Raw genomic sequence first — 19956 nt, 5'->3', positions numbered from 1 at the left:
AAGGGGAGTCTAGGTCTGTAATATAAAATTGTGGGACATTTCTTCTCTGATAAGTAAGTAGTTTTTAAAGTGTCAGCAGTTGCAATACAGAAGTTAGAGCAGCATGAAAATATGTGTAATGTAATTAAATCCAGCAATTTCTTGCGCTATCCAGTGCTAGTACAAAGTGAAGCTAATCACTTAATCAGACATTTAAATGTTGGGATGTATGCAAAGTATTCAGTGATCATAGGGCAGGGGTGATCAACCTTTTTTTAGGTGTGTGGACACATTTGGAATTTTGAGTGACTGCTGCAGGCACTATCAACAAGATGCTTGGATCTCAGAATTAACAGAGCAATAGTTTCCCTCTCTTTCTGGCTTCAGAGAACCTTTTCAATTTACTTATTTGCTAAGACAGCATCTTAAAAAGCAGAGATATCAGCTTGCCAACAAAGCTCCGTATAGTTAAAGCTATGGTTTTCCCAGTAATGATGTATGGAAGTGAGAGCTGGACCATAAAGAAGGCTGATTGCCGAAGAATTGATGCTTTTGAATTATGGTGCTGGAGGAGACTCTTGAGAGTCCCATGGACTGCAAGAAGATCAAACCTATCCATTCTGAAGGAAATCAGCTCTGAGTGCTCACTGGAAGGACAGATCCTGAAGCTGAGACTCCAATACTTTGGCCACCTCATAAGAAGAGAAGACTCCCTGGAAAAGACCCTGATGTTGGGAAAGATGGAGGGCACAAGGAGAAGGGGATGACAGAGGACGGGATGGTTGGATAGTGTTCTTGAAGCTTCCAGCATGAGTTTGACCAAACTGCAGGAGGCAGTGGAAGACAGAAGTGCCTGGCGTGCTCTGGTCCATGGAGTCACGAAGAGTCGGACATGACTAAACGACTAAACAACAACAAAAGGAACGCATGCAAATTCACTGTGGAACCCTGGTGCTTTGCAGAGTACTCTGGAATAAATTCTGGGATGCAGACACTAATAGTGCTTTCAGTGTATAGTGTGGACTTGAGAGACAATACTAATCTCTTTTCATTTAAATGGTGATCTAATGCTACACAGATGCAGATAGCAAGTCTTCCTTATCTGTGCAGATCAGAACCAGATTAACAACTCTTAACAGCAGGAGTCCGAAGAACTCTGTGCAGTTCCCCATTGTGTATCAAACGAAAGAAAAATTAGGCATAGGAACTCTAAGGAAAGAAACAACTACCTGACTTTTAGAAGACATCTCAAGGCAGCCCTGTATAGGGAAGTTTTTAACATTTGATGTTTTACTATCAAAATCCAAATGTTTTACGGTCAAAATCCAAATGTAAAAGCATTACCAGATGACATGAAAAATTCATTATCAATAATGGGTATTAAAAAAATATTTTCTTCATTTATTTCCAAAAAATTTGCAGACTGCTTTCTACCACAGGTTTTCACAAAGTGGTTCACACTACAATCTGCAAAGCAACCTGTCAATCAAAATAATACAGTGCTTAAAACAAAAGTGAAACCCGCAGGGAAAAAGCAAAAGTTCAATAAACAGGAGTCGTGCAACTTATTTTAACCTTACCTGTGTTGTACACTGGAATCCACGTGTAGAACTTATTTTTGTAGGCAACCGTATCAAATTCACTGCACTGCATTTGACGGAAGTTTGGTGAGGCTCTGGGGCACAGCTTGATGTTACACATGCGATAGCGCTTCCTCTCCCCTGTGCAGTACTTCCCTCCAAACTGTGGCCTGGAAGTGACAAAAGGGGTTTCGAAAACAAGAGTTTATTTATTACGTACATTTGTTATGTACTGAAGTTCTCACCCTGGGCCAGCAGGGGGATACTGTAGATAGTTATGCAAATGAAAGATCGAAAGTGACGTTCAGTGATTGGATAGTTTGTATGCAAATGAAGGATCAAAAGTGACGTTCAGTGATTGGCTAGTTACAGAAAATGGTTACTGTTGCATTCTAGTGGAGCTCTATATAAGCAGGCTGACTGAGCTCCTCAGTTCAGTTCTGTTCCGGCTTACAAATAAAGAGCTGCTTTGGAAGAATCGCTGTGTCGTCTGATATGTTCGCCCACAGCTTAACAACATTTATATCCTGCCTTTCCTTCAAGCAGCTCACAGCGGCGTTCGTAGGTTCCCTCCTCATATTTAATCTTCATAACAACCCTGTGAGGTAGATTAAGCTAAGAGGGTTAGTAATGCTGTGTGTGGATCTAAACCTGGGCCTTCCATGTCCGAGTCTGACACTCTAATCCAGGGATGGTAAACCTAGGGCCTTCCAGACACATTTTCAGAAAAGCCACACATGCCCAAAGTAGATCGTCTTGCAATGTTTGAAGTCTGCCAACCCTTGCAGTGAGAGCTGGACCATAAAGAAGGCTGATTGCCGAAGAATTGATGCTTTTGAATTATGGTGCTGGAGGAGACTCTTGAGAGTCCCAGGGACTGCAAGAAGATCAAACCTCTCCATTCTGAAGGAAATCAGCCCTGAGTGCTCACTGGAAGGACAGATCGTGAAACTGAGACTCCAGTACTTTGGCCACCTCATGAGAAGAGAAGACTCCCTGGAAAAGAACCTGATGTTGGGAAAGATGGAGGGCACAAGGAGAAGGGGATGACAGAGGACGAGATGGTTGGATAGTGTTCTCAAAGCTACCAGCATGAGTTTAACCAAACTGCGGGAGGCAGTGGAAGAAAGAAGTGCCTGGCGTGCTCTGGTCCATGGGGTCACGAAGAGTCAGACACGACTAAATGACTGAACAACAACAACAACAACCCTTGCTTTAGATATAATAATAATAATTTTAATAATATTTTTTTATTTATACCCCACTCATCTGGCTGGGTTTTCCCAGCCACTCTGGGCGGCTGCCAACAGAATAAAAACAGAATAAAACACCACACATTAAAAACTTCCCTAAACAGGGCTGCCTTCTTCTAAAAAGTCTTCTAAAAGTCTTCTAAAAGTCTTCTAAAAGTCAGTTTATTTCCTTGACATCTGATGGGAGGGCATTCCACAGGGTGGGTGCCACCACTGACAAGGCCCTACATCCAAGCTGTTTAGGTTTCAAGATTTTGAAACATCGAACGTTAAGCAAACCGCCAGGCGTGAGACTTACTCTGGGCTAGTGCACTGTCTCTCCGCAGTCTGGATTCCAGCCCCACAGGTCCGTGTGCAGTGCGACCACGATGACCACGAACCCCATGCACCGTTCACTGCTTCGGGGCTCTTGCCTACGGTTATGCATTCACCCGTTAAGCACCACTTAACAAGAAAGCAGCAAACACAATGGGTCAAGAAAAAAACCCCAAACACACTATTGACACTGCAACACATTTCTTTCATAGTAGCTTGCTGGAGACTGGTGTTACGAGAGAGATCACCTTCCTGCTTTTGTGACTTTCAGTTGACATTGTAGACCTTTCTAAGCCAGGGCCAGCTGCATATATGAAGCAAGAGAATCTCTTAAGTCTAGACTTTTACTTTTCTTTTCTGCAAACCCAGCACAGAGGGGCCCAATTCAGACTGAGGCTGGGTGCAGGGGAAAAGGGTTTAGCTCTGTGCCTCACTACCAAATCCCCAATTTAAATTGCCCTGCCAGAGCTGTTTTGAATCGCACAGGGAACTTGCATTGTGTTTCTAAGTCTCCCCCTCCACAGTCAATAGCAGCTTTGGGGGTGGTGAGTGGAGATTTGCACTTGGGAATTGGCACAAGAACAAAAGGTTAAACCCTTCCCCTGTGTAGAGGGCTTACCTGTCAACTTTACAAAGAACAGTCCTCTGTCTGGAGAAGTCTTGTATGTGAAATGTTGTCTAGTCCAAATTGGGTTAAAGGAAGTGGGAGCTCATAAAAAGTTCACCCCACAATATCAGACTCACACAGAATCACCTAGTTATAGACTTCCTTACTATGGTGGGATGTATTATATTTCTATTTAAATTACAGCAATTATGTCCAAGTTTGAACTTATTCTATACACGTACTTTATTAGCACAAGAAAATTTCATTAAAAAATGAAAAATCCGGAGGTCTTTGATGTCACATGTACCTTCTTCAGACGTTTTCATCAGGCAAAAGGGTGTTAAAGACTTTTGCAAAACAAAACAAAATCACATAGTCCTACAGTTCAGGGTAAGACAGAAGTTGCCCCATTAAAAAAAAAAATAGTATGCATGTCTTAAACAAATTATTATTATTATTAACATTTACATGTACAATGAAAACATAACTAGATCCTGAGAATACTCTGCCACAGTTTAATCCAGGTTTGAGCAAACCACCATTTGCTGGGTTTCAGTGCGACAGCAAACTGTGTTTCTGGTTTGGTGTTATGTCTGAATCACTCCATAGAAATGACATGTCATCAGTCCTGAGCCATAAGCCTGCTTAGAGACACTGAGCAGGCTTGGGTATTCTGAAGAAGCAGGGAGCTTGTTAAGGTAATGAGTCCGTGAATTGGGGAAGGTGATGGGAGCTGCAAATCAAGCACCTGGAAAAACAGGACACATTTCAGAATAATGAACTATCCCAACTACTGGGATCTTGCTTGGTTAGAGACTCAGCTCTGCTTTGCTCAGAGGAAGGTCATCTAGCTGTCAGTGAAATGGAGAAACTCCAAAAGTATATCTTTCATTTGATCTGCGGGAGCTAGGCATGCAAACTCCCTGATGCTGAAGGAGCTGGCATTGATTTGAAAAGAAGGCAATTTCCTTGCCTTCCAGATTGGGGATATAAATGCAGTTGTAAGATGATAACTTAATGAAAAAACCATCTGATATGGTTAGCCTTTCAGAGTGAAAGGCAACAATATGAATGGGACCGAATGCAAAATGGAGCAAATGAAAGATGTTTTATAAGGATGACACTTTGTTTTGCATCTTGCAGCATAAAGAAAGTCGGGTACCAAAGTCATAATTTCCCATCCTGGTCTCTCCTTGTGACAGATACCTTATTTTCACCGCATCTCGTTCCATCTGCCGCAGCATCCAGTTTCGACCGGCAGGAACCTTTCACAAAGCACCACAATGTCTGGCAAATATTCTGCAACGACAACCTCAAATGTTGTAAAGAAAAAACAATTGAGACTTTAGGGAATTGTGGGGTTTTTGGTTTTTTTTGAGAGGGCTGTTTCAGCTTGGGTTGTCTTTCAGAGGCTTGACTTCATGCTCACAGGCGTCGCCAATGTGGTGCTCTCCAGATGTTGTGGATGGCAATTCCTATCAGCCCCAGCAAGCATCACCAATAGCCAAGGATGATGGGAGTTGTAGTCCACAACATCTGGAGGACACCAGGCTGGCTACAGCAAGTAGGAAGAATTGAGGAAAATAATGAGATCCAGTGGAATAACCTTGAGTGAGGTTTTACTTACTCATCAACTACCTAACCAAATTCTGCAGAATGCAGCTGAATTTTAACTTCATTATTACCTAGCCTTAGGCTCTCAACCCTCGTTGTCGATCATGCTTCCTAAATCAGTAAAATTATTACTTAAACCGTAGCGCTTTACCCTACTCCCAGTAGTCAAAACTCTGCAGTTAGTTCTAGTCATGGAAGACAGGAAATGGATAAACCTCATTTCCTGTCAAGCACCAGCTACTACCCCCTGGGACATTGGGGACCCACACAGACACTTGCATTTCATTGGTTTTGAAGGAGAAAGCAAACCTTTCTTGCCCAATTAACCCTCTCAAAAACGGGATGGGTTGAGTCAGGAGCCAGTATTAGTGCCCATTAGTTTTTTTGGGAAATAAAAAATAAGTATCATTTTTGTGAAAGTTATCATTTGCCAAGAATATGAATTTCGACATTTGGTAGTTTTTGGAGCTGTGAGCTGACACTGCTCTCAACTACTCTTTGTATAAAAAGCACAGTTACGCCAATGGAACTCATGTCTGTTGGGAATGAGGTAAACAGCAAAGAGCTAAAGGACTTATTTTTCTGAAAGGTGTATCGTCAAGGGCTTACAACTACATGATTCTTCCCCCTATGGTATTATGAGTTGTATATTTTTCTTTACCGTAAGTCACTTGGAGACATTCAGGTGACAAGTGACTATTAAGTTGAATAAACCTCAACAACAATAACTCATCCATTATGCACACAATGCCAGTTAAGGAAATTATTTGCTTTAAAGCATAGGAAATGCAATGGAATAATTAGAATAAAGAGCAAAAGGAAGCATACAGTATGAGCAGAGTTTTTCAGATTTTCTACCTTCAGGGCATACAGTACTTTTCACACTGACCCATTTGCCACGATGACTCATTTGAGCATCTGCCATGAAACTCACATCCTCTGCACATTGCAGGGGATTCTGGGACTTTGGAGCTATGGGAATACATAAGTTAGAGATGTCTATAGTTGGGTTCACCCCTCCCCCCACGACACACACTAGAAGCTTTACTGTTTTCCTCTTGCTGGTGTGCAGTTTTAATTCACTGCCAAATATTCCTGGAAGCCGGAGAACAAAAATGCAAAACAAATCATGCAGGGGGTCCTTGTCAGATAAATCAATATAGAAAGGGCTCCCTGTTAAGAGTGTTTGAAAGCCAATATTCTAAAGCAACTTTTCTATGCAATTTGATGTTCGTAGTCTGGTAAGACAAATACAGAAACATAGACAGGAAAACCCAACTGCACATTGAAGTCTGCCCTCCTAAGTCACAGCTGAAATCCACTGTGACTCTGCATGCAGCTCCCTCATCTTCCTCAGTCTTCCATCCCACTTATGAACAAGGCCAATGCTCCTCTGTACTGTGAGGATGACCAGCAATCAAGGTTCATTGTTAGTGTACAAATCCCTCAACAACTTGGGATTGTGTTATCTCAGGGACTGCTTTACCCTGTATGTTCCTGCCTGATCACTTCCCAGCAATATCAGGCAAATGCCAACTGGGTTAAGCTTCAGTCACTCGCTTAAGGCTTTTTCCCATTTGTTCCCTGAAGTGTGACCCTAGCTGCATGCACTATTTATATTGTTTTCATGTCAAATGTAGTTTTATGTTGTACACTGCTCTGACTTCTTTAAAAACAAGTTACAGGTAAGCAGTGTATAAACTAGTATAATAAATAATGATCCATTTCATTTCGGTTTTCGTTATGGGACATTCATGTTCCTTTGCTGTCCATTCGTTGCATTCAATTTGGCCCCAGTGCTCATGAGTTTCCCACCTCCCCTCCATTTCATTTTCCTGGTGGTCGCCATTTTCTTTCCCAGATACCCAGAAGTTCTCCCACTCTGGAACGTTCTTGGAGAGCAGGGATGGCAGCTGCTACAAGAAACCTTGCCCCCCCCCCAAATGCCCTGGGTCAACACACCATTCAGGGCATCTGGAGAAAGAAAAAGATTGAAGTCAGCTGCACTTCCACAGGGAAAACGGGATAATTTGGTTCAATTCTTCATTTGTTACAGAATTAATGTGCGCCTCTAACAATGACAAAGTCACTGGACAATTTGAAGAATATATTTTTCACAGTTAGGAGAAGCCAAACAATTTCACCACAATTGGGACTCAGCTTTGGTATAGAGTTGACCCCACTGGTCTGCTATGTATATAACCCAACAGTTTATCAAGCCTTGAAGAGACTGGTAAATCGTGTGTCACTCAAATGATGTCATACATGTGGGCATTGATTGAAAGCCCATCTGCCCCACTGCACTTTATCTGACTCAAGATTGTACAAATATAAAAAACCTCATGCTGGCAGCAATCTTTGTAAACTATGTGGGCATGGGGAATGGGGTGGGAGGAATTGCACATATAACTAAAGGCGTCTTTTATGTTTCCACTGCAGGCACATGCATGACAGGATGAGAAAACCATGCGTCAGTTTTACAACACCCCCCAGTTAAGTATTTTCATATCTGCAACAGAAGCATCATTGGCTGTAGAATTACTCCTCCCCTTCCCTCTCAGCCGAGCACATATCTTTCTAGGATTGTGCCTGCTGTGCCTCGTGGGTTTAGTAACCATGGAGAAAGCCTGTTTGATGATTTCCTCCAGAATTTTGCTGATCTGACTTCACTGCCAGTTATAGCCATCTGACAGATTGTATGTTGCTGTGAGTCTATATCAAATGCGTACACAGTACAAATCTAGTCCCACGATTGAGCTACAGAGACCAAACTTAGGACTAGTTTTGCCTGGATGGGATTCCCTTTGGTCTACTGTGCAAGAGAAAGTAAGACTTCTGTTATGATGGACTATATGGAACTGGCGGAAATGACTGGCAGAATCCGAGACCAGGGAGAAGAGTCGGTGGAGGAAGATTGGAAAAAAATTAAAGATTATTTACAGAAATACTGTAAAATTAAGGAGCTTTAGAAAAAAGGTGGAATAAAGTTATATGGCTTTGGCAGAAATGTTAGAAGGAACTAGGTATAGATAGATTGTTAGTGCATTAAAAGGGGAAAAAACTAGGTTACAATATGTTAAAATTAATTATAAGACAGAAAATAGATGAAGATGGAAAGGACTTGCTGAAATAGTTAATTGAAGTGGAATACAAAAAGGGAGGCGTTGAGGTAGTCAATGAAACAAGTGTATGAAAGTTAAGATCGAAAATATTGAAAGTGTTTTTAATTGTTTTTGTTTTGTTTGGTTAATTTAATGTTTTATGTAGTGTTTTTGTTTTTGTCTCTGTTTTTCTATGTTTAACATTTCTTTTTTCTTTTTGTAATTTCCAAAATCTTAATAAATATTATTTTTTTAAAAAAAGACTTCTATTAAATGCCCTGTCACTGTCTAAGAGTCTGGCATTTTAAGAGCAAGAGCTCTCACAATCAATGGGAGACAAATACACCCCCCTACATGGTGAAATAGAAAATATAAAGTGCTAGGGCGTTGCCTGAAGACACATGGCACAACTCTAATGAAGCAGAGCAGGATGAGGTTTGGTCAAGTGCCTGTGGAAGACCACCTACAAACCCCTGGATGTGTCAGTGCTCAATTCCAGCATGAAGGGAAGGTGGGATATAAATGTAATAAAAATAAACAGAGGAAATGGTCCTCTTTCCATTCCATGAAAACAGTGGTGAGGAACCTGTGGCACCTGTCCTAATTTCATGTGGCCCTCTGGATGCTTAGGTCCTGCACTTGCCCTCCAGACCACCTTGTTTGGGAATCACTTCCTCTTCTATTGTGTGTGCGGGAGAGAGAGAGAGAAAGAAAGAAAGAGAGATGAGCAGGAAAAAGAAAGAGACAGGGAGTGAGAGATACATGAGGTGGGACTAAGAGAAAGAGAGTGCTATGCAATCCTTCAAAGCTAAAAATGCTTTTGTCTCTGGCCCCACTCATTGCCAGCATGTCAACAACAACAACAGGCTCAACCCTGCTACATTGAAGAGACCTAGAAAGCTGCTAGAACCAGTGACATCGTGGGCACCATCAAACAGTAGAGATGGTGAATAGAGATGCAACCCAAAAAAAGAACGCAAAGTACATTCAGAGCATGGTGAGCTTCTTTTTAAGCATCCTTCTATCTGTAGTATACCAGCGAATTGAATTGTGTCTCCCACTTGAAGGTGGTTAAGTATAATGGTTTAATTGTACATGGACATGGAAATAACTCTGTATATGCCTGTATGTGTATTGCTAACTGGGAAACACCATTGAAGTATTGTAAAGCTCTCTGAGTGCCTAATGGATTGATAATTAACTGAGAATGCAGCTGCTACACTGTCAAAAGGTGTTTAACTTTAGATCACACAAGTAAGGTATTCAGTTGCAAATCCTATTGCTACAAGCTGCACAATATTTATATCTGCAATACAGGTTGTTGTCACAACCTCCTTCCTCCTCCATTTCTCAGTTAGGTTCAGATGATTAATGTTGCCATCTTGAAATAAAACGTGGGGTGTTGGGAGAGAAGCAACACTGAACTTACATCCACTTGATCGCAGAATGTTGCATTGGGTCCATATTGCAACTGGCATTGGTGGTGCACGTCATAAATCACTCCAGGTGCAATGAAAGGGGGCTTTAGATCTTTCTTCTTGGGTACATCATCCAGGCAGAAGCCCCATCCTCGGCTAAATATGAGGTGTAAGATTAAGTATTAGCATTTGTGGAGGATTTAAAAAAACACACAATACTGACACCTGCTTCTCGTGGTGTGGCAACTGTGGTGAAGCAGCATCTCCTTCACCTCTCCCTTACCCCAATGGTGGAAGGATGGGAAAACGGGAAAGTGAGTTGAGAGGACTCCCCGCAGACAAGACTGCCAGTGCTCGCTATATTAGGATATTTTCATAGAAGCACTATGTGCAACTGTGTGTAGGAGGCGAAAATACTGTCCTATTCATTGCTGTTCAAGACACCAGCTTGATCACAGTATCCTGTTTTGCTCGCTAAATTTCCAGGAAGAACATGATAAGCTAAACCTCTAACAAGATGATTCAGAAAAATGACGACAATCAATAGTTTGAGATGAATGGCATATAAAAAAAGAAAGCTGAAGAATATGGGCATATTTTAGCTTGGAGAAAAGGCAATTGGCAGTCTTCATACACCCAGGGAAGAACAAAATGCTGTAAGAAACCTAAGATGGCTGCTGAAAATAGCATCTCCGTATCAAGTTATCTCTCCTCCACTCAAGACTTCATGCAGAGGGACCACAGATCTGTAGTTCCCAGAAGATGAATGTTCAGTCACCATAATCTCCAGTTACATAGTAGAAACAGATGGGTGGAAGTAGAGACACCTGCCTGACATGGCAGTTACTGCTGCTTATCTGGGTGGGGCTAGGGTGGGATACTGGCGAAGCTGGAGCCATGAGGTTGCACTAGTGGAACTGCCACCGCCAGTCTTATGCTCCTGGCAGTGTAGATGCACACAAGCCCCAGCTTCCCTGCTCCAGGGCAATGGGGATGTCACAAATGTTGTTTTTCCTTTGGAACCTTTTCTATACATCTTTGAAATACACTAAGATAAAACGCACTTCCTTGTGTTGCTTTTTCCTTACATGCTCCCCAGTAATAATGCGTTTAGCAATAAGAAACATTAATGTTACTCCAGGATTCTAACAGAATTTACTTCCAAATATTTATTATTATTCTTTATTTTAGAGCTCTGCAAGTACAGGAGCCCATCAGTTAATAGTTTGTTACAGATTTTGGGGGTGTCATATCTTTACCTTATTATTAGGAAGACTCTGAATAAACTTTCTAACTTCATCCTCTGAAACTGGGGGCTATGTGGTGGCTGGTATCTTTGATCAGGAAAAATTGCTGGTAAACACCTGATCACTGAACCCTCACCAGAATAATTGTATACAGTGGTACCTCGGGTTACATACGCTTCAGGTTACATAAGCTTCAGGTTACAGACTCCGCTAACCCAGAAATAGTAACTCGGGTTAAGAACTTTGCTTCAGGATGAGAACAGAAATCGTGCTCTGGTGGCGCAGCGGGAATTGGAGGCCCCATTAGCTAAAGTGGTGCATCAGTTTAAGAACAGTTTCAGGTTAAGAACAGACCTCCAGAACAAATTAAGTACTTAACCAGAGGTACCACTGTATATGGTTAAAATGCTCTTCCCACTATTTCTGGGCATTTTGGCTAATAACAAGTATGGTGTCCAAAGATCCATCTTCATCTGTCAGCAAGTCCTGCACTGCAGGGGGTTGGACTAGATGACCCCTGAGGTATCTTCCAACTCTACAATTCTATGATTCTATAATCTACATCAATTTACCAGTGTAATCAATTGGGGCACCTAGTCAGAAGGTAACCTAGCTCCTGTTAACCCTTGTGCTTGCTTTGCAATCAGTGGTTGTGCTTATGGTGATTGTCAGATGTCACAATAAACTATGGAAGCAAGGTACAGTGAGTCTCAGGTTGCTGTGCTTTCCTTTCCTTCTCCAGTAGAGCAATGAGGAGGAGTTTGGAAGCTTCTCACTTCCCCTTTCCATTAACAACAGCTTGTCATGCTATTTGATCCCAAGGCTTACCACAGCTTGTTGTTCTCATGCTAAACTATGGTCTAGCATGATGCCCAAACTCACCCAGTGTAATGGAGTTTTAAAAATAGCTATGGTTTAGCATGATGCCCAAACTCACCCAATGTAATGGAGTTTTTAAAAAAAATAACTGCAATATCCTCAAAGGCAATGGCGATAAGGATTTTGTTTAATGCGTTCCATTTCCCTGTAGCAAAACTGTCATATTGACTCACTCTAGGAAGCGTGTGACATATTCCTTGCTGCATCTGGACCAGATGAGAGGACTGGGGTCGTACTGCAACTGCCGAGACATGATATATGGTCTCCTTCCCACTGGCTCACAGTCATTTTCCTTTCCATCATGCTGAATACCAAAACTGGGAGAGAAACAAATCCAGGTGCAAGATGCTGTCAGGGAAACTTCAAAAACCAGAATATCTTATCTACAAATAACCTCAAGTGCTGCAGAAAATATGCTGGGGAATTGCTTCTGGTTATCAGGTAGTGTAAAGTCTGTTATCTGACTGGCCTGGGCGAAGGTTCATAGCAGAATATTCCAAAAGATGAACAGCGCTGTGAAAGAAGTCAGCATTTTTATGCCATATTTCTGTGCATGCTGGAAATTTGGTTTCGTTAAGACCTGCCTTCCAGTCACCAACTGTGGGTGACATCTAGCCAAAATAAAAGTGTCTAGGATTTGGGGTGAAAGGCACCAATAGGGTCAGCCCGGGACATTTGTCTCACCTCCCCCACTGCTCCCATTAGCTACACTGCAAAATCTGAGGGCTCCAATAAGCCCTGGCAATGTCATAGACAAATAATTTTGCTGACTGACAAATGACAAGATGGTGTGTCACGTTCCTCCAGGGGTTCATCTCATGCAATGGACAATCTTCCTCCTCTGTAGGGGCACCCCACCTGTGTCGCTGTTCCAGCATAGTCCACTTAGATCCATCGAGAAATTCCACATTTAGTCCTGTAGCTCGAAGGGCGTTAAGGTGGGCCTCAAATTGCCGCACCTTTCACTTTCAGCAAGGCAACCAGTCTACACTTGCCACAGGTGTACTGCTGCACGTTCTCCAGCAGGAAAACAGAGGTGTTGCAAGTCACTGCAGCAGCTCCCTCACCTTCCATGTCTCTTGGTCCTGCACACTGTGAGAAAGTCCTCTGGGCTTCCCCTCAAACTCCCCCACTAAATGCCCTTGCAAATTTCCCTCTTTACAAATCCTGGTTACTAGCTCCGGGTCACGAGCTCCCAGAAGCTGCAATCAGCTAAGTATAACTGCTGCTGGCTGCTAACACATCTGTCCCCTAAGAGATGAGAATTGGCAGGGGGCTTAAAAGGAATGGCTAAGGAGCTGTCACTGCTGCTCCAAAACATCTACCACCTAAGGTCGCTTTGCCTAATGGTAGGGCTGGCCCTGGTCATAGAGGATGTCAAAAGAGACATCTCTTGGGTTATGCACAGCTGCAGGAAACTCAAGAATGATTCTGTATGTAGCCCAGCATACATGCCCAGCGTTGCAGGGAATCTTGGGATGAAGCTATTCAACTGCATAGTGCTTTACTGGCACCCCTGAAATAAGATTGTGCAAAAGCCTGTTTGGGTTGCTTGTGCAATTGGGCCAGACGTGGATGCCAACCATTGTGGTGACATCCCTCTGCCATCATGGCAAAGGTGGGAAGCCTGTGGCCATCCAGAGGTTGTTATTGGATTTCAACTCCTATCAGCCCCAGTCAGAGAAAGATACCAGCAAATGCCTTAGTGCCAAAGATAAATATTCACTCAGTTGATGCTGAAAGAAGTTCAAAGTTAGGTTGGAAGTGAATGCAATTATTGGCTGTTAATTTTTGTTTGTTCTTGCTTGCATCTTTACTTGAATTTTTCAAAGTGCATGAATAGAACAGTGCAAACAACAAATTGCTTACAATGCTAACAGTTCCGTTTCTAAGAAGCTATTTTCTGAATTACAAACAGAGCATGCAGACATTGGACTGATTCAAGATACACAAAGAAAAGCTCATCCAAGCATCTTCTGGAAGATTTAAAGCTAGGCAGGTCACTAGCCTTTTTTACTTTGAGAGATACACAAAAAGTGCTGCAGTGTTGGCCAAATTGCACAGGTAGAAGTAAAACATTTTTCTGCCGCAATGTTTATTTTATCAACATAAAAATCTCGAAACATATGTGAGTGCCTGCCTTTAGGTTTCTGCTGTTCGTATTGACGCATTATAGTGAGCTTAGACCTCCTTGCTACAACCATCACAAAGTTCTGATACTTTGTCCTCAGAATGTAAGAGCTTCCTAAGCTATTTCGGTTCTGGTTAATCCTGTGACTTGATGTCCTCTAGACTCCCAGAGTTTTCATACCTGTGTCCAAGTTCATGTGCAATTGTGAATGCCAAAGGCAGGCCAGAGTCTTCATTGATGTTGCAGCTGCGATGAGGCTGGCACATTCCAGAGAGATGGGACAGGCCTAAGGTTTCGCATGGACGATTCATGCCAGCACAAATGTCCTTCCTGAGAGCAAAGCAAAATACGTGAAATAAAAAGAACTTTGTAGCATGATCCTGTGTATGCTCAGTCTCGGAAGCAGGGATGGGTGTTCCTCATCTCTCCACTGTTCAGTTCTCCACATCGGTTTGTGAATATTTTTTAAAGCCCTCATAAAAACTCATCAACATTTTGTGCATTTTTTCCCTTAATGGACACATTTGTCAAGCAATCTACCCTTCTATAACGCAATTGTCTGTGTTATTTTCACTAACATATGCACTCTTACGACACGGGTGGTGCTGTGGGTTAAACCACAGAGCCTAGGACTTGCCGATCAGAAGGTTGGCGGTTTGAATCCCCACGACAGGGTGAGCTCCTGTTGCTCGGTCCCTGCTCCTGCCAACCTAGCAGTTCGAAAGCACGTCAAAGTGCAAGCAGATAAATAGGTACCGCTCTGGCAGGAAGGTAAACGGCGTTTCCGTGCACTGCTCTGGTTCGCCAGAAGCGGCTTAGTCATGCTGGCCACATGTACGCCAGCTCCATCAGCCAATAAAGCAAAATGAGCGCCGCAAAACCAGAGTCGGCCACGACTGGACCTAATGGTCAGGGGTCCCTTTACCTTTACCTATGCATTCTGACACACACTTCCCCCTAGCACAAGCATTTTGTACACGGTACTTGACAGGAGAACTGCAATACAAAATCTGGAGAAGTGCAGACTTTGAAGAACGGTTGTGCTCAGTTCTCATAATGTTTTAGAAATGCAAGCTGAACTGAATTCTTCCCCCATCCCTGCTCGGAAGTAAGTTGCACCGTTTTCAGACCCTGAGAAGCAATAAATACTGACAAAGACTGCACAAGAAAGCTTATTACATATCTGAAGCAGAAGTATTGTCTCATCTTAAGGGGAGCAGCAGACTCCCCTTGTCCATTAAACAACCCCTTGTCCATTAAACAAATTGCAACAGAGCAAAGCCTGAAACCCCTCTCCCAATGTCCCTTAAACACACACACACACACACACACACACACACACACACACACACACACACACTTCTCTGCCACCAACTCTTTCCTTCCTTCCCGCAAGGCTAGAAAAGCACATAGATTGTTTCTGAGCATTCATCCTGATTTTTTTGCACAAAGTTGACTATCAATTTGAATATTCATTCTGAGTTGTTTGCAGAGAGGTTATACCAAGCAATTATCCCACACTTTTCAATGCGTTCTCCTGTCACTTTGTGTTTGTGCTAAGCTGTGCAAGAGCGCCACATCAGCTTTAACTGTGCAACCTGAATTTGCCAGTATGCGATCAAATCCCTCCCACGAAACTTCAACATAGATCAAGAGTTTTTTTAGAATACACAAAGGGACATTTCCCCCTCAGTCCTGTCTGACTGTGACCCAGGAAAAAATGATTGCTTCTTTTTACAATTCTTGAAAGCTATTTCCAGAGGCCAATAATGTGCTACAAAAGACCATCCTGTTGTATATATGAAATCTGAGAAAGCCCAACACCCCCACTGATTGATGACGTGAAGAAGGATGCTTTGGTTTTGCATGTTATGTCACTGAAATTGATTTTAGGTTCTATATCAAGCATATCAAGCTAGTTGGACAACTTTGTCATTCTTTTATTTATCATGCAACTTCCTATTTATCCATTCACTTATCTAAAGCCTTAAACTCAAAAGCCTGAAGCTGACTTCTGGTTTCTTCCATGTTTGCTAAAGAATGATAAAGAAAGCCATTTGTGCACACAAATGAGCCCAGAACATATAACTGAATGTATAACTGAGTATATTAAATATACAAATGAAACTAAAACGGCATGGGTGTCCACATATATTCAACATGCAATGACCAAACTCTAAACAAAGGACTCAGCTATACAGCTGCAAATAAAATGTTTTAAGTTTGTTTTAAGTGCAATATACAATGTGATACTAGATAGTCAATGGTGAGCCTTATGGAAAATTCAATGTATTTTTAAAAACGCTTTAAAAAAAAGCATTTTCAGAATGGTTTTACATGTGTGTAGACGCGGGTGGCGCTGTGGGTAAAACCTCAGTGCCTAGGACTTGCTGATCGCAAGATCGGTGGTTCGAATCCCCGCGGCGGGGTGAGCTCCCGTTGTTCGGTCCCAGCTCCTGCCCACCTAGCAGTTCGAAAGCACCCCTAAGTGCAAGTAGATAAATAGGTACCGCTTTATAGAGGGAAGGTAAATGGCGTTTCCGTGTGCGGCGCTGGTGCCGGCTCGCCAGATGCCGCTTAGTCACGCTGGCCACGTGACCCGGAAGTGTCTCCGGACAGCACTGGCTCCTGGCCTCTCGAGCGAGATGAACGCGCAACCCTAGAGTCGGACACGACTGGCCCGTACGGGCAGGGGTACCTTTTAGATTCCGCCCAGGGTTTCCCAAACTTGGGTCTCCAGCAGTTTTGGGACTACAACTCCCATCATCCCTAGCTAGCAGGACCAATGGTCAGGGATGATGGAAATTGTAGTCCAAAAGCTGCTGGAGACCCAAGTTTGGAAACATTGCGTGGGGAACCTGAATCATTCCAGATGTTGCTGGACTCCAACTTCCATCATTTCTGACCACTGGCTATGCTGACTGGGGATGATGCCCAACAACATCTGGAATGGTACAGGTTCCCCATCCCTGATTTAAACACACTTCCTCCTTCTCTTTCTGTGTTTGTTCAAGCTCCTTATGTTCCTCCGGCTAGTGCAGTATGTGGTCCAGTTTGATCTTTCTTTTAATTCTGAGCACTGCCACTTTTTAGCGTAAATTGTGTTCAGATGCTGAATCATAATTCTCTAAATGAGAAATGTGAGCAGCACATGGCACTGTCTAAAAAGTAAAATTAAAACCCGAGCAAACAAGGTCACAGATTTCTGATCATTATGGCAGTATTCACAAGCATGCAATTATCGTTTAACGAGCGCTGTTCTTGGGAAAGCAATGAAGGGCTTGTGATTTTTAGCAAGCAGACAATAGCGGTAAGGACCAAAAATATTTGCTTTTGTGTTTTGTTCTGTTTGGAAAGGGCTTTGTGTGTTTCCAAAAGTGTTTGTGCTTTGTTCTGTTTAGTTTTGCTCATAAAAATGCTTCTGAGTACGATTTAGCGTGATTAGCATTATGAGTAGCTTATTACATGAGCAGTTAATTAGAATAAATGGGAATGTTGGGGTTGAATGAAAGCATCAGCATTGTGATTGTACTAGTCAGTGGCTTTAAAAGTGTGTGCTTAGATGGATATAAGGATGGATACCTCAAAAGTCAAGGTTCGAGGACAGAAATCTGGCTGAGTCTGGAATAACCTGGGTGGGGTACAAATAAAAAATAAAATAAAATAAAATAAGGATGGTGGTAGGGTGAGGCTGAGGGTGAACAGCTTGCAAAAGGTGAGTTCATAGCAGAGGCAAGATTTACTGGAGGGACCTTTCAGGAGTGAACATGGATCAACAAGATAACAACATAATCCTCCTTGACAGCACCCCAATCAATATGGCTAATTTGACTCCAACCCCCTCCAAACAAAACTCACTGCAACCAACCAAATGCAACCAACTAGGCTCCCCAATCTCTCACACCGCCAATGAAAATAAATAAATGAACAGATAAAGAACCTATCCACGTGATGCCGTCACAAAAAAATCTCTGCATATGCACTATGCAAAAGAAGGAAATGTCTCTATCCCCTTTCTCTTCCCCCCACCTCCCCCACCACAACCTCACAATGCCTATAATAGCAGCGTCTCAAACCAGATGGAACTGACCTATAGAAAGGACTCTATGAACTGAAAACAGAGACACTACAGTGGTACCTCAGGTTACATATGCTTCAGGTTACATATGCTTCAGGTTACAGACTCCACTAACCCAGAAATAGTGCTTCAGGTTAAGAACTTTGCTTCAGGATGAGAACAGAAATCGTGCTCTGGTGGCACTGCAGCAGCAGGAGGCCCCATTAGCTAAAGTGGTGCTTCAGGTTAAGAACAGTTTCAGGTTAAGAACAGACCTCTGGAACGAATTAAGTTCTTAACCCGAGGTACCATTGTATGTCTACCTTTGTTAGGCATAACAAAATAAAAAAATTCCTTCCAGTAGCACCTTAAAGACCAACTAAGTTAGTTCTTGGTATGAGCTTTCGTGTGCATGCACACTTCTTCAGATACACTGAAACAGAAGTCACCAGACCCTTCTATATAGTGAGAAGGTGGGGAGGGGTATTACTCAGAAGGGTGGTGGGATTGGGTGATTGGCAGATAGCTGTGATGAGCCTGTTGACGACTCTTAACGACTGCAATAGGTCTTACAGGAAAAAGCAAGGGGTGAGAAGGTGAAAAATGGCTTTGTCATGTATAATGAGATAAGAATCCAATGTCTTTGTTCAGACCAGGTCTCTCCATGGTATTAAGTTTGGTAATAAGTTGCAATTCAGCAGCTTCTCTACATATTCCCTGCGCGCAGTATTGCGCTTCCTCTTCTCGCTGCGCGCATCGGATCACCCGCCCACCCTCCCTATATTTAGGGTTTTTCACTTGACCTTGCTAGGCCTGTCATGGGGTCATCTGCTTTTGGGGCAGGGGCCCGGTAGGAATTTTGTCCATTTAGCTGATTGGCTTGGTGCCATTTGGTTTTTGCCTACTGTGTAGCAAATCGTCACAACTTGTAAGGTTGTGGTTAGGAATTGGTTTTGTGAATTGGTTGGTGGAGGGGTATGGATTTGCTGTGCCTGCCCCTCCAATGCTGCTGCTGCAAGGGTATTCCATTAAAGGAATCCAGGGGCTCGCCATGCTTTTGTCCATACCCCTGTCAAGGGGCCAGGGCCACGCAAGAGCCCCTAGGAGCATTTGGGGAGAGGTGGGGGCATAGTACCCAGCTCCATCACTCTCCCCAAAATGTTTCCCCTTTCTGACTTTGCGGGCGTGCAAATGTCAGTCTGTCCCCGTGTGGGGTCAGATAGTTGCAAGCAATGCCTAAGCAACCACTCACATTTTTAGTATTTTAATAAAGTTGTGGCCAAAATTATGCCAAAAACCGTAAACAAAAATTCTGTGTGAATTGTGTTTTATTTGGGGTGGCTTGGGGACCTTGACATGCAACAGGATGCTGGTCTTTTAATTCCCACAACAACTCTTGTGAGGAAACTTGGGTTGACAGCCAGTGACTGGCCCCAATGGGGCCAAGTGGGGATTCGAATCCTAGCCTCCCAGGTCCTAGTCCAACACTTTAACCACTACTCCACACTGACTCTCATGTGCATTCAAGTCTCTTTTTCACTGGAGAGAAAGCAAGCAAAGGTCAGGCAGGATTGAAACAGAAGACCAAATGAAACTGAACTCCTAACTGGCATAAAGCCGGAAGGACAACAGAACGAAGCGAAGTAACATGTAGAACTAATAGGACCTTAGATATGTTGTCTTAGATGACCTGTTCCAAACTTGGCACCCTTCAAATGACATGATCTGCACTTCCATCAGTCTCAGCCAGCATGGCCAGTGGTCAGAGGTTATGG

General features: G+C 42.9%; 1 protein-coding gene across 1 annotated transcript in view; it reads right to left on the bottom strand.

Annotated features, from left to right (window-relative positions):
- ADAMTS12 (ADAM metallopeptidase with thrombospondin type 1 motif 12) overlaps positions 1-19956 on the bottom strand; it is a 122969-nt gene that overhangs the window by 34841 nt on the left and 68172 nt on the right. The window contains exons 7-12 of the mRNA XM_079994679.1: positions 14305-14454; positions 12167-12310; positions 9879-10023; positions 4941-5033; positions 3111-3256; positions 1560-1729 (exon numbers count right to left, since the gene is read on the bottom strand). Coding sequence (XP_079850805.1) covers positions 1560-1729; positions 3111-3256; positions 4941-5033; positions 9879-10023; positions 12167-12310; positions 14305-14454 — 848 coding nt within the window. The remainder of the gene's footprint in view (positions 1-1559; positions 1730-3110; positions 3257-4940; positions 5034-9878; positions 10024-12166; positions 12311-14304; positions 14455-19956) is intronic.

Source organism: Podarcis cretensis, assembly GCF_951804945.1.
Source record: "Podarcis cretensis genome assembly, chromosome: 11".
NCBI lineage: Eukaryota > Metazoa > Chordata > Lepidosauria > Squamata > Lacertidae > Podarcis > Podarcis cretensis.
This window is presented reverse-complemented; position numbering and strand designations above follow the sequence as displayed.